Here is a 13,570-nt window from a genome sequence, read left to right on the forward strand (position 1 = left end):
ACCAACAGTAATTACATTAGCACTGATAAGACCCAGTAGCCTCGGCTGAACCTCTAAATATAGTTACATGGACAAACTATAGCACAGAGAGCACGTGTGTGTGCGTGCGTGCGTGTCGTGCGTGCCGTGCGAGCGCGCGCCCGTGCGCCGAGCACTGTAAAAAGCAGCCATTCAGCCAAGCTGGAGACACCTACCTGGCTGTTCCCAGGAAATTAACCAGAGCCTATGGTCAAGTCAATTTTATTCATAAAGCATTAGGGTTAGCAACAGATGAGTTTTCAGTCTGCTTTTAAAAGTGTCCAATGAGGGTGCAGACCTAATAGTTAAGGGTAGGTTGTTCCACAGGTTTGGAGCGGTGACCTTTTGACTTAAGCTTAGCTTTCTCTCATTTTTATCCCACGATTTTGCAATTATCTAATGTAATCCCTGGCGCTACACTTCCTCTGCCAACATGGGGGGGCAGCGAGTTTCCCCGTCAGGACGGTAGCGTGTGGAAGAAACACATTTCTCCGACCAGTTCCTTTCCCTTGCATCAGGCGCCTCGGCTGGCCAGGGGGAGGTAGTTTAGAGACCAGGATTACTGCATGTTTTTTGTGAGGATACCTACCCTAGGAGACACGGGGAGAACATGCAAACTCCACACAGAAAGGCCCTTTTGCCAACCCCACCTCGGGTATGGGCACTGATGACGCGGAGGAGAGAACACGCCCACAGCGTCCCCAGCGGGAATCGAACCTAGGAACTTAAACTTAGTACGTGGAACCTTGAGGAGCCCCTGATCAGTTGACCTAAGTGGCCTATGGTGGTGAGGGTTTGACCTCTGTGTCACCCAGATGAACGAGGAGGACAAAAGGTTCAATCCAATCAAATACCACAAACCAAATGCTTATATTAAAGATAATTCTGCTTTGCTGTATGCAGTGGTTTTCAATTTACAATTTAGGCATTTAGCAGACGTTCTTAATCCAAAGCGATTTACATTTTCAAACTTTTTCATATCGAGGCCCATTATTTAATTGAGCCACAGACCACCCTTTGATGAGATATGGGCTCCATTTTCATCACCGCTAAACCCCTTATCCCTAAACTTCTTTGCCTTTTTTACTATTTTGACTTTTGTTTTTAATAGTTCAACTAGCCAATCTACATTGACACGTTGCGAGCTTGTAGACTGGCCATTTTAACTATTCAAAAATGTTCTGCAAAATAGTAAAAAAAAAAGGCAAATAAGTTTAGGGATAAGGGGTTTAGCGGTGACGAAAATGGAGCCCTTAGCCTCTCAGCCCCAAAACCTTGCATATTTTCTTATCGTTGGATAAAGATTTTGTCCACAATTCCATGCTGTGTTGATGTGGTACAATTCTTCTACATTCTCTAATTGTGTAGACTTCTTTATAAGTTATTATGGTAATTAAATACAGATGTTTAACAATAATGTAAGGCAGTCTGCACACTGATCTTGCTCTTTATTTGCAGAGAAAAGAATACAACGTTTCGACCCTTGTGGGAGACCCACAAGACCCACAAGGGTCAAAACATTGTATTCTCTTCTCTGCAAATAAAGTGCCTGGGAGCTCAAGATCAGTGTGCGGACTGCTTTCCTTTTTCACTGTATCTTTTGTTCAGCACCTGTAGAATGTTTTGAGATGTGTGTGCTTCTATTCGGATTCTATTTCTAACAATAATTTAACTAGTGAGAGCGTAAAATGAAACCAAATGGACCCTCGTCCATTTGGTTAAAGGACCCAATGCCAGGGTGTAATTGGTTTTCGATGGTGACGTAATGACGATATGTGTTAGTGTCGGAAGGATTAAAGGTAATGCCCCTATGTATACATGTATGTAATCTGACACCACTGCCATATCAAGCACAAGTAGTCATTACGTCATACGCATGAGTGACGGCTTTCGATGGTGACGTATGTCGATCAGTGTCGGGTGGATTAAAGGAAAAGCCTATATGTATATGTAATTTGTAAATTGATTAGCGGTATACTGTGGTTTCTTTGCGTATGCCCCATTTGATGCGTATGTATCGTAGCAGCATATGACGTCAGGGTATAACTGGTACAACTAGCTCTCAATGATGACGTAATAAAGATGTGGATTAAAGGACCCAATGCCAGGGTGTAATTGGTTTTCGATGGTGACGTAATGACGATATGTTTTAGTGTCGGGAGGATTAAAGGTAATGCCCCCATGTATACATGTATGTAATCTGACACCACTGCCATATCAAGCACAAGTAGTCATTATGTCATACGCTGGCACGGCGCATACACACCAAACGGCGACATACGAAAACGAAAACTATTACTTGCGCGCTCTGCTTGCACAAGTAATAAAGTTTACCTTCAGAAAAAGCGTTGTTTATGGCTTCTGAATGTAGGTATTTTAACATGTAATGTCTATGGAGTGATGTCACGTCAACACCACTAGGTCTGGAAAGGGGGCGTGGAAAGAGGGTGGCGAATGGCTGTGAGATAGGCCTATAATGACAGTAAAATGTTGAAAATGAGTGGTATTCCCCTTTAATGATCTAATGATCCATTTGGTTATCTCTAGATCATTTAGCTGGGGTACCTGCCTACCCGGGACCACTGGCTGTATGTATTGTACAGTCAGATCTATTGTATGATATTAGATGCCCCATTCAGTAAAATGGACCTATTTTAGGACAAAAGAAGAAGGAAAAGCTAGTAAAAAAAGGGATGTTGACTCATCATTACGGACTTGTTCTAAAATAGTTTGATAGCAGGCATCCATCTGCGCTATACAGGAAGACGCGAAACAAAGCACACCAAGATGGAAGTGACATGTCTTACGAGAGGCTGACAACAGAAGTGAGGTTGAGAGGAAGTGAGACTGAGGAAAGGGAAGTTTGGCTTCGCACGCTGGGAGAGGGCAGGGATGGGAAAGAAGAAGAGCACAGAGGAGATTCACTATAGCACAGAGGAGATTCACTATAGCACAGAGGAGATTCACTATAGCACAGAGGAGATTCACTATAGCACAGAGGAGATTCACTATAGCACAGAGGAGATTCACTATAGCACAGAGGAGATTCACTATAGCACAGAGGAGATTCACTATAGCACAGAGGAGATTCACTATAGCACAGAGGAGATTCACTATAGCACAGAGGAGATTCACTATACCAGATCTAAACTTGAAGAGCACAGAGGAGATTCACTATAGCACAGAGGAGATTCACTATACCAGATCTAAACTTGAAGAGCACAGAGGAGATTCACTATAGCACAGAGGAGATTCACTATACCAGATCTAAACTTGAAGAGCACAGAGGAGATTCACTATACCAGATCTAAACTTGAAGAGCACAGAGGAGATTCACTATAGCACAGAGGAGATTCACTATACCAGATCTAAACTTGAAGAGCACAGAGGAGATTCACTATACCAGATCTAAAGAAGAAGAGCACAGAGGAGATTCACTATACCAGATCTAAAGAAGAAGAGCACAGAGGAGATTCACTATACCAGATCTAAACTTGAAGAGCACAGAGGAGATTCACTATACCAGATCTAAAGTTGCTGTGCAAGACAAATGACGGACGTGCGGGTACGTCTCCTTACACTGTGACATGTACAAAGTACAAACTATGTTTCTTTTCACAGAGAAGCTGGTCTAGCCGCTGAACCAGTGGAGGGCAGCACAGCTCACCCAACAAACTCCCACAGTTTGCTGTGTTTATCTTCCCAAAATATCTGTTGCCATTATGCTGGCCGCCTGTTGAAAACCGAGATAGATTTTTCTTATTATTATTCTATTTTGATAGGCAATGAAAGAACACTTCGTTTAGATTCCCAGAACCTTGATACTCAAGTTACCCAGAGTTCCCTTACCATGGCCACAGTTATTATCTAGTCATTGAGAAAATAAATTAGAATCTATTCTGGGACCCTTTTGCATGAAAGTCTTGCAAGATGCGGACTGGTTGCTGGACCCAGTCCATTCACCCGTATGTTTGATTTATAGCCCACTTAGTTACGCAGCGGTGTTGTGCACCTCAAGAAAAAAGCAGAGCTACAAGCTCACAATGCATTGCATCGCAACGGCGTTGTGAGCTATTAGATCGGTTATTTAACTTATTTTACATTGGCGTGCGACAAAGCATAAATCACCCGTAAACCACCACAATACCCGGCTGTGGTCAACGATGGGGAGGGGAGGGGGGGGGGGATTAGAAGAGGAAGTAGAGGTCTAGGGGAGTAGGGGGCTAAGTTTAGCCAGCAAACTGATTCTAAAGAAGCCAAGGGCTGAGCTAATATTAGCTCCCTGGCAGAGTCTTTTCCAGGATCGGTCTTAATAGCGCTTGGCTCTGGCCTCTGCAGCGTTATACTGGGCTCTGTGGCAGTGAAGCAGAACTCTTTAGTTTCTTATCCTGAACAGTCCGTACATCTCCGGCCTCCATTAACCACGAGGAATGAGAGACCTACTGCTGCCGGTAGAAGCACACCCAACTCTGATCACGCAAGCCAAGGCAGGCAGGACTGGAGTGAATAAGTGTGTACACGTGTGTGCGCGCGTGTGTGGACGGGTGGGGGGGGGATTGAGTGACTCCACGGCAGGTGAATAAGGAATGAGCAACGATGCTCTAATATGCTCTCCAGAGGAGATCATTTGTCAAAGGAGATTAATCGACTGTCACAATCCCATATGCACATACTGTATGTATGCATACGTGCGCACGCACACACACACACACACACACGCACGCATGCGCGCGCACACACACACACACACACCTGCAATCGCCACAAAAATGGATTGGGCAGGGGGGTGGTGGTGGGTTGATGGACAGCTCATGGCCAGAAAATGATCATGTGATCAATTATGATTGCCCTTTGACTGACCCATGTGGTGAGTTCCCATCCATTGGTTGGTGGTTATAGGATACAGAGCAAAAGAACAGTGCTATTCTGAGCTTGATGGTTTTAGGTCAGTGGTTCTCAAAGTGGGGTCCAGGAAACCCCCCCCAGAGGTCCTTGAGCCCCCCTCAAGGGGTCCCCAGCCAAATCGGTGATTCGTAATCATTTTGCCCCTTTATCCATATCTTATACGTTGGCTATTCAAAAGTAGTAGATATTACAAGCTCACTCCGTGCCGTGCTTGTTCATCTGCAATTTTTTAACATTTTTGAAAAATCTTGAAAGTCTTCTCTTCTGGGAGTCCCTGGCAAAAAACATCTTCAGATTGGGTCTGCGGTCAAATATATCAATTTTGGGTCCCTTGACACGAAAAAGTTTGAGGACTACTGAATGAGATTGTATCGATGTTGGTGTTTTGTTGCAGCCCTCCATCACGATGGACTACGTTTGAAGGTTACTTGAATTTTGTTCACGTATTGGTGTCCGCCCAAATGTCTGCCAGATGGATTCATTACGATGCTAAGCCTGAATAAAGTCTGTACACACACACACACACACACACACACACACACACACACACACACACACACACACACACACACACACACACACACACACACACACACACACACATGCGTCATCTTTCCATGCACACTCGACACACTCCACTACCGTACCAAGTCTGTCGGCTGAGTATTTGCTGCACATCTTTTTTAGCCATCAATAACCTCACATTTTTATATTCTAGTACAATCGTGGTTTGATTAGAGTACTTAAAGAACTTCAGTACTCAATAAAATCCTCAGTGTTACCCTTGTACACTTTATGAGGTACGGTTACACGTCAATGTGTAACCGTATCTTTTAAATGGAGGCAGTTGTGCTCTGTGGGTTATGTGTGTTGATACCTTATTTGGGTCGGCCCTGCTCCCTTTATGAGTTCACCCAAACCATGTGTCACTGCCAGAGACCGACCGGGGCATGATAAGGAGCCAGAGGGAGCAAGGGGTGTCAGTAACATTAGAGAATAGGTTCCAAGACGCCGGAGACGAGAGAGGAGAAAAAAGGATGAAGATGTCTGAATGGTAATCCACAAGTGAGCGGTGGTATATGAGGATGGATGGGGACGGAAAGGAGCAGAGTTTCGGGGGGAGAGAGGGGGTGGTGTTCCCCTCTAGCCAATGAAGAGGAAGAAAAGGCGGAATTTTGAAGAGGGTGCAATTGGTCGGCAGCCCCTTCAACTTCAAGTCAACGCAAAGCAGTTTTACAGCCTTCAAAGAGCCCGGAGGGCAAGGAGAGCAAGGCTGCAGGGCAACATCACAGCATGGAGCTGACACCGTGGAGCTGACTGACGCTCACTGTGGCTCAACGTACTTCTTCAACCAAACACAAGGGAATATTCTCAGAAGCGTAGGTTGGAAGAGGACATAATTCACAGGACCACGCAAGATTTGTAAAGACATAAACCTGTGCCAGGCCACCTGTCTGTCTGTCCATAAGGAGGGGAGGGACAGAGACAGAGAGGAGAGGGAGACAGGGAGGAGAGGGATCCTGCCAAGGCACATACCCCCCACATCACACACACACACACACACACAAACACACACACACTTTCACACACACACACACACACACACACACACACACACACACACACACACACACACACACACACACACACACACAAACACACTCCTCCTGAGTCCTCCAGCCCCCCCACCCTCCTTGTCCAGACAAAAACATGTTCTCCCCTTCAAGGATCATTATTCATGTGCATGAGCGTTCCTGCGGGTCAGTGCACAACAAGACAGACAGGCTACGGCGACTCAACTCCCAAACTCTGGCACAGTGAGAGGTGAAAACAGAAGGACAGCGAAAGACAGAGAGGGAGAGGGAGCCTGCGGGAGAGAGGAGGAGACTTGAGTCACACTCATCATAACAGCAGTGGAGTTTCCAGGAGGAGAGAGAGAGAGAGAGATTGAGTGAAAGTGTGAGATCTTGAAGGAGGCTACAGCAGGGAGCTTTGTGTGGAGGGAGAATGAAGGCTCTGCAGAAGAACAAGGGGCACACTGACCAGATGTTGGGAGCCATGGCTGACATGCTGACCTCCCTGGCCATGCCCAAGCAACAGTGGGTGAGTCCTGTGTTCTGTTGCTGGCTCAGGCGTGTTGTAGTAGGCGTGTTTGTTTGTATGTATACACACAGCAGGAGCCGGTTTTATGTGAAAGCTTGCCGTGCGTTGACATTCAAACCGACAGGGAGGTGGGTGGTGAGGGAGTTTGGGGGCCCCGTCGACACATGGACATACTCTGATTGATTCGCTCGTTTTGGAAAAATCTGAAATGCGTTGGGAGATGATGCTGCAAGGCGGATGACTTTACTACAAGCAACATTTCATATACAGTATGTGCGTGTGTGTGTGTGTGTGTGTGTGTGCGTGCCAGTGTTTGTGTTTTTGTGGGGGAAAAGATACTTTTTGTCAAGGACATAAACATGCATTTGGCCTCAAACCCCTATCAGAAAATATGTTGTACAAGATTTGTGTTTTTAAGTGGTGCAACCACTTCCTTACGCAGCTTTGTGTGTTTAGTTTAGTTTAGTTTATTTAGGATCCCCATTAGCTGTTGCACCTGGCAACAGCTATTCTTCCTGGGGTCCTCACAGAATAATATACATACAAAAAAAACATTACAACATTACAGATATCACAAAAGAAAAGAAAGAAAACAAAAAAAGTAAATACATTAAAGCATAACTACGGTTAGTGCATTCACTCTAGATTACATTAACTGGTATATTGACATAAACAGAATTACAATTTCGCCATATATATAAGAAAATCCTTCAGTCTTTTCTTAAAGTGCCTTTTACCCTTAATTTCTGTGATGCATACTGGTAGAGAGTTCCAGAAAGTCATTGCCCTGTACATGACTGTATTCTTCATTGCATCAGTTCTTGGCTTAGGCACTGTGAATCGACCCATTGCAACATGTCTGGTATTATGTCTGTGTCTATCACTGGTATAATGAATATTTTTATATAAGCATTTTGGTTGTTTTTTTTATCACTTAAAATTGTATTAATTTTAGAACAAAGACAAAAATAAAGGAAAAAAAAACATACAGAAAAAGAAAACATACAGCACAAACAGACTAGATGAAAATAAAATAAAATCGACATTGCGTGTTACATTATTTATGCATGTTACATTATTTGATTCTAGGCATTTACTGTTGTTCATTCCCCCATACCCTTCAGTATTCCGTCTGTTCAGTCTTAAATGTTGTCCATTTGGACCATTTGTCCTCCATTTGCTCTTCCTGTAGCCTCAGACGGTGTGTCAGTTTCTCCATGAGGTGTATCTCCTGAATCAAATCCTCCCATTGTCCCTGTGTTGGAGGTTCCATCTGTCCCCATTTTCTTGTGATAGCTTTCTTTCCTGCCGCCAATAAAATGTTTATCAGATATCTATCCTCTCCTCGTATCTTTCCCCCCATCAAGTTTCCTAGATACAAAACTTTACACTTCATAGGCACTTCATATCCCAACATCTTTTGTACCTGATCATGTATCATTTTCCAAAAATCCTCCATTTTGGGACATTTCCAAAACACATGTGAGTGATCCACATTTACATCTCCACAACCCCTCCAACATTGTATCTGTTGCTTCAACTGCTTGCTCTTAATTTTTGGTGTTATGAAAAACCTGCAAAGATTTTTCCAAGATAATTCCCTCCATATCCGTGAATTGGTAGATGATTGGTGCATTTTCCACATATGAGCCCAATCATTTTCTGTAATTTCTATGTCTAGTTCTGCTTCCCATTTCTTTTTAATATATTCTGTTGAATGACTGCCACTCATCAAAGTCGTATATATTGCTGATATAATTCGAATATTCTTCCCCTTGTATATATTTTTAATAATTTGGACAATACCATTCACTTCTATGGAGGGCTTCCCTTTGACTTCCTTAATATAATAATCCCTTAGTTGAAGATACCTGAAGAAATCATGTTTATCCAACATGTATTTAACACTCAAATCTGTGAAACTCTCCAATGCCCCATTTTTCTCCAAAACACACCAGGCTGTCATTCCTCTATTGCTCCATACTTTAAAGCCCTTATCATGTCCTGCAGGTTTAAATGAACTATCAAATGCCATCCATTTTAAAACCTTTATATCCTCTTCAAACCTATATTTTTTAACAATTTTAAACCAGATCTCTAATGTAAATAGGGTGATTGGATCAATACGGTGTTTTATTTTCTTAAACTTTTCTTTGTCTCCTATAATATTCTGTATTGGATGTTTGTCGAATTCCTTTTCCATATCTTTCCATTTTGCTATATAATTTGGTTTACACCAACATCCTACATATCGTAGCTGGGCCGCATGATAGTACATTTTTAAATTGGGAAGACCCATGCCCCCTCCCTCCTTTGGGAGACATTTTGGTTTTTTATTTGAACAAATGTTCCTAAAAAAATCCAGCCAGACTAGCAGCTAATCTCTGCTCCACCAACAGCCATGACAGCTTCTGATGATTTAACAGTGTACTAGATCTAGTATTGCAGTTCAGGGCAAGGCGAGCTGCCTTATTCTGGGCTATTTGTAATTTACACAGGTCCTTTTTAGCTGCATTGGACCACACAACTGGACAATAGTCAAGGTGGGATATCACTAGTGCCTGGATGACCTGGACAGCAGATGTTGGAGTTAAAAACTCAGCACATCTCCTAATCATGGACAAACCCCCTCCCATTTTCTTAGTTATGTTTTGAATATGAGTAGACCCCTAATGTCTGTGGGTGGCTGGCTGGGTATGTCCGAGCACGAAAATAGCGTTTTCACAAGTGTCACTGTTGCGCAGCCTAACACACACATATATTACTGTATATATGATGATTTCGGGTGTGACAGTACAGTACAGTAGTACTGTACAGTAGTACTGTACCCCCACACGGTAACTCTGTCATTTCTCAACCGTTTCGGACGCGGCTCACCGGAACCGGCCCGGCTCCCTGGGCGCGTTCCTGGGGATCTGGAAGTTTCGGGGACCCCCCGGGGACGCCCACACGGAGTTGCACCACTTACTTCACACGGGTGTGATTTTCCTTTTTTTTATTGTTTGAAAATAGCTGATGAATAGGGTAGGGTTACAGTAGTAAACAGATTTTGATGCTATCTAACTGATTTAGTTGAGGACCCCCTGGGACCCCCTCCAGGACCCATGGCTGTCCCCGGACAACCACTGACCTAAACCTGATGGCAGAAGCTCTTTTAACTGCGTCCAGGAATCCTAACGGGGATAACCATAGTCCATATCTACGACACACATCTGACATAATTGCTGTCACTGCTGCGTACAAGCCCACATCCTGACCTCAGATGTCCAGGGTGTGGGTCTAAAAACGGAGCCTTCATCTCACATTATCGGCATAACTCTCCCGTCAACCTGAAAAGTGAGGTTAGATTTAGAAAGAGAGATTTAGAGAGAGATGAAAAAATAACCGTTTTCTGTCTGGGTCTCTTCTGCCCTTGGGAGGAATCTTGGATGTTTCTCTGGAAGCGGCAACAGTACAGGAAACGGAGGAGCAGTGATTAAGACATCTCTGCATAAACAAACTGCACTCACGAAGAGGCCTACAACGCCTCGCTGATACTCTGCAATTTTATAGCTCATTCCCGCTCTCTCTTGCCCTTTTCCCCCTCTCCCTCTCCCTGTCCAGGCAGACACGTCTGAAAACACAAATGCTGTAGGTCTCTTCTGTGAGATGACGGCTGTTTACATCATGGAACCTGATGGCTTATATCAGACTCCAAACCGCACAGTCCACGACTCATTTTGGGCCACGCATTAAAAAGTCGGAAAATTCCTCAAAACTTGAACAGCAGGAACAATATTACTAAGAAAATCATAATTTTACTCATTGTGTTAATTTTTTAGGAAACCGCACTACTGTGGCTCACACATTTGATTTTTTTTTGCTGTGAGATTTTATTTAGCTTGAATCTGTGTGTACATAACCAGGCTCAGCTCCAGGATGAAATGACTAAGGGGGCAGTTGAAAATGGCGAGGGGGCAAATCTCATTTTTATATAGTAAAACAATATGTATGCCACCCCTGTGGTACCGCAGGCCTGGTACATACTTAACCAGAACTTCATCCCCGGAGAACAAGGCTCAGACATTAATCGAACAACCTCTCTCTCTCTGTGTGTGTGTGTGTGTGTGTGTGTGTGTGTGTGTGTGTGTGTGTGTGTGTGTGTGTGTGTGTGTGTGTGTGTGTGTGTGTGTGTGTGTGTGTGTGTGTGTGTGTGTGTGTGTGTGTGTGTGTGTGTGTGTGTGTGTGTGCGTGCAGCTCACAGAAGGCAGTGAGGGAGATCCACCAACGTGCGAGGAGAGCAAGGTATCTGCCACAGGCCGCTGGGAGACAGACGGTGGGCTGGAGTGGGAACAGGGTGCCTCAGACAACCCCGAGAGGAGGAGAGGACGAACAGGTAAGACCTGACAGAGTGGTATTTTCGTCCATGGCGAGACCAGTTCTGTGTCCACAAACCCCCGGAATGCCAGACCAAACATTGGCCTCGTCAAACCAGTCTGAGCTCTAGGGAAACCATTTGCTCCTCCTGACCGAAACACAAACCTCCCATGACTGAGCCTTCTCTTGACTCGGTTGTAGAAATGGTCTCAGGTTTCTGTGCTACGTGGTGCCAACGGCAACAAACCCACTGTCATTTCAGTTTCTGGAAATACTGCTGGTTTGGATATTTTGTCTGTTGTTGTCTCGTGCAAAAGTGATGGGTTTGGTGGTGGCGTCTGCAGAAATCATAATCGTTCCGAAATCTTAAGATTAGTATGTGTTTATGTGAGCCCTTCATTTTAGCGTTGATGTGGTGATGGTGATGGTGGTGGTGGTGCATGTCAGTCATAGGAGTGTTCTTGAATCTTGAGGATTGGACTGAGACCATGTCACATTGTCACATAGTGGTCATTAGACCGCACTGGCTGCAGGGCAGTCATCAAATTAAAGTCACCTGACTCTTAATTTGGGTTGGGATCCGGAACCGGATCCAACATTGAGCAACTGGAATCGGTTCCATCACATTTGGAAACCGTTTTAGGAAATGTTTAACTTTTTTTATGACGCTGTTCAGGGATGATATGTTGACTTTGACTTCACATATTACAATACTGGTGGTTCTCAAATGTTTTAATTTCAAGGACAACCATAACTTTTAGAGAGTTACGGGTCCATTTTGTTCCATTTGTACACAATCCAGTTTCAGAAGGGTCCATTTGGAACCCCCCATAGGAGTCATTAAAGGGAAACCATTAATGAGTCGGACCGTTAAGAGAGAATCGTTACAATCCGAATGGATCCCAACCCTGTACTCTTGATGGTTTGTTTGTTGCTTCAAACCCTACCCCATGCGTTCTTCGTTAGTTAATCACTTTTTACTGGCAAGGTGGGCGTATGTAAAGTACTGTTTGCAAAACCTGGACACCTGAAGTTGGATCGCGAGAGAGACGGAGAGACACAGGGAGGGTGATGGAAAGAGAGAGTATGAGTGTATGTTTATACACACACACACAACAGGTTCCAGATGGGGGCGAAAACACATTCAGCTGTCTCGCTTCCCCTTCTACCCCTTAAAAGAAAACACTGATGGTTGCAGCCATCCTGGTTTAGCTGAAAGGTTTGCGTGCATTGCCATTTTCCTTGACTGCAATGGAACAAAAGGGGCTTTGTAGCATGGTTTGGGTTAGTGTGTGAGTGTGTGTACGTGTGTATGGGGGGGGGCAGTGGTTTGTAGCACCATGTGGTCAGGCCACTAGCTGTTGTGCAGAACAGAACATGGCGTACAGGGGGCCGGAGGGGGGGCAGGGGGGGGGGGGGGGGGGGGGCAGAGGAAACCGTCAACGATGCTTATCTATAATGGTTCTACTTAGACAGATTGTGCTGGCAAAGCTAATGCATCCAAATATTATCTTAGCTCACGGCCCCATGGCTTGCAGGGGCGGAAGAAAAAAGAAGTGCCGAAATGCATCATCAATGACCGTGTGGAGGACTGGAGGGAGGCCGTTTGTTCCAGTCCCATGACCAGGTTGCTTTGTCCAGTAGTTTGCTTTTGTACAGTCTTGTTTATCCTCTTTGGTGGAACGAGAGGAATGTAACCACTTGAACCCTAGATACACAGTTCACTGGGGTCCCTAAAACAGCCTAACTACAGTTTATGTACTTGTACTGTACATCTGTTCATTTCACTGCATACTCTCCACAAGATATTAGGGACGCTAAAGTCGCTAAAGTGGTGGTTAAATGGTACACGATAGAAATAATTCAACTGTCAAGCTTCACAGCCCGAGTGCCTGGCATAGCCGTCTGGGCACCTAGGCTGGTAATCCCAATCCCAATCCCGACGATCCATGACGGAGATCTCCATCATGTGGTCTTTTCAGTTGTTTATGATAGATTGCACTCTTCGCCAACGTATGGATGGTTCTAGGTTGCTAAGCAACTGATACAAACGGAAATGAAATGGAGCATTTCACCATGCCGTTCGGCTCCACGTTAGGATTTAGAATGCAAAAGTATCTTGGATTCTTTTCCCAGATTGTGTTTTTGGTCAAAACAAGCTTTATTCAATGGCCCATATTAACTAAAG

General features: G+C 44.5%; 1 protein-coding gene across 2 annotated transcripts in view; it reads left to right on the plus strand.

Moving 5' to 3' along the window:
• The first annotated feature begins 6,560 nt into the window (after positions 1 to 6,560).
• Positions 6,561 to 13,570, plus strand: part of arhgef25a (Rho guanine nucleotide exchange factor (GEF) 25a) — a 105,615-nt gene continuing 98,605 nt past the window's right edge. For both annotated transcript variants that reach the window (XM_079493524.1, XM_079493525.1), the window contains exons 1-2: positions 6,561 to 7,026; positions 11,263 to 11,401. In XM_079493524.1, coding sequence (XP_079349650.1) covers positions 6,931 to 7,026; positions 11,263 to 11,401 — 235 coding nt within the window. In that variant the 5' untranslated portion in view covers positions 6,561 to 6,930. The remainder of the gene's footprint in view (positions 7,027 to 11,262; positions 11,402 to 13,570) is intronic.

Source organism: Electrona antarctica (assembly GCF_951216825.1).
Source record: "Electrona antarctica genome assembly, chromosome: 2".
Taxonomy (NCBI): Eukaryota; Metazoa; Chordata; class Actinopteri; order Myctophiformes; family Myctophidae; genus Electrona; species Electrona antarctica.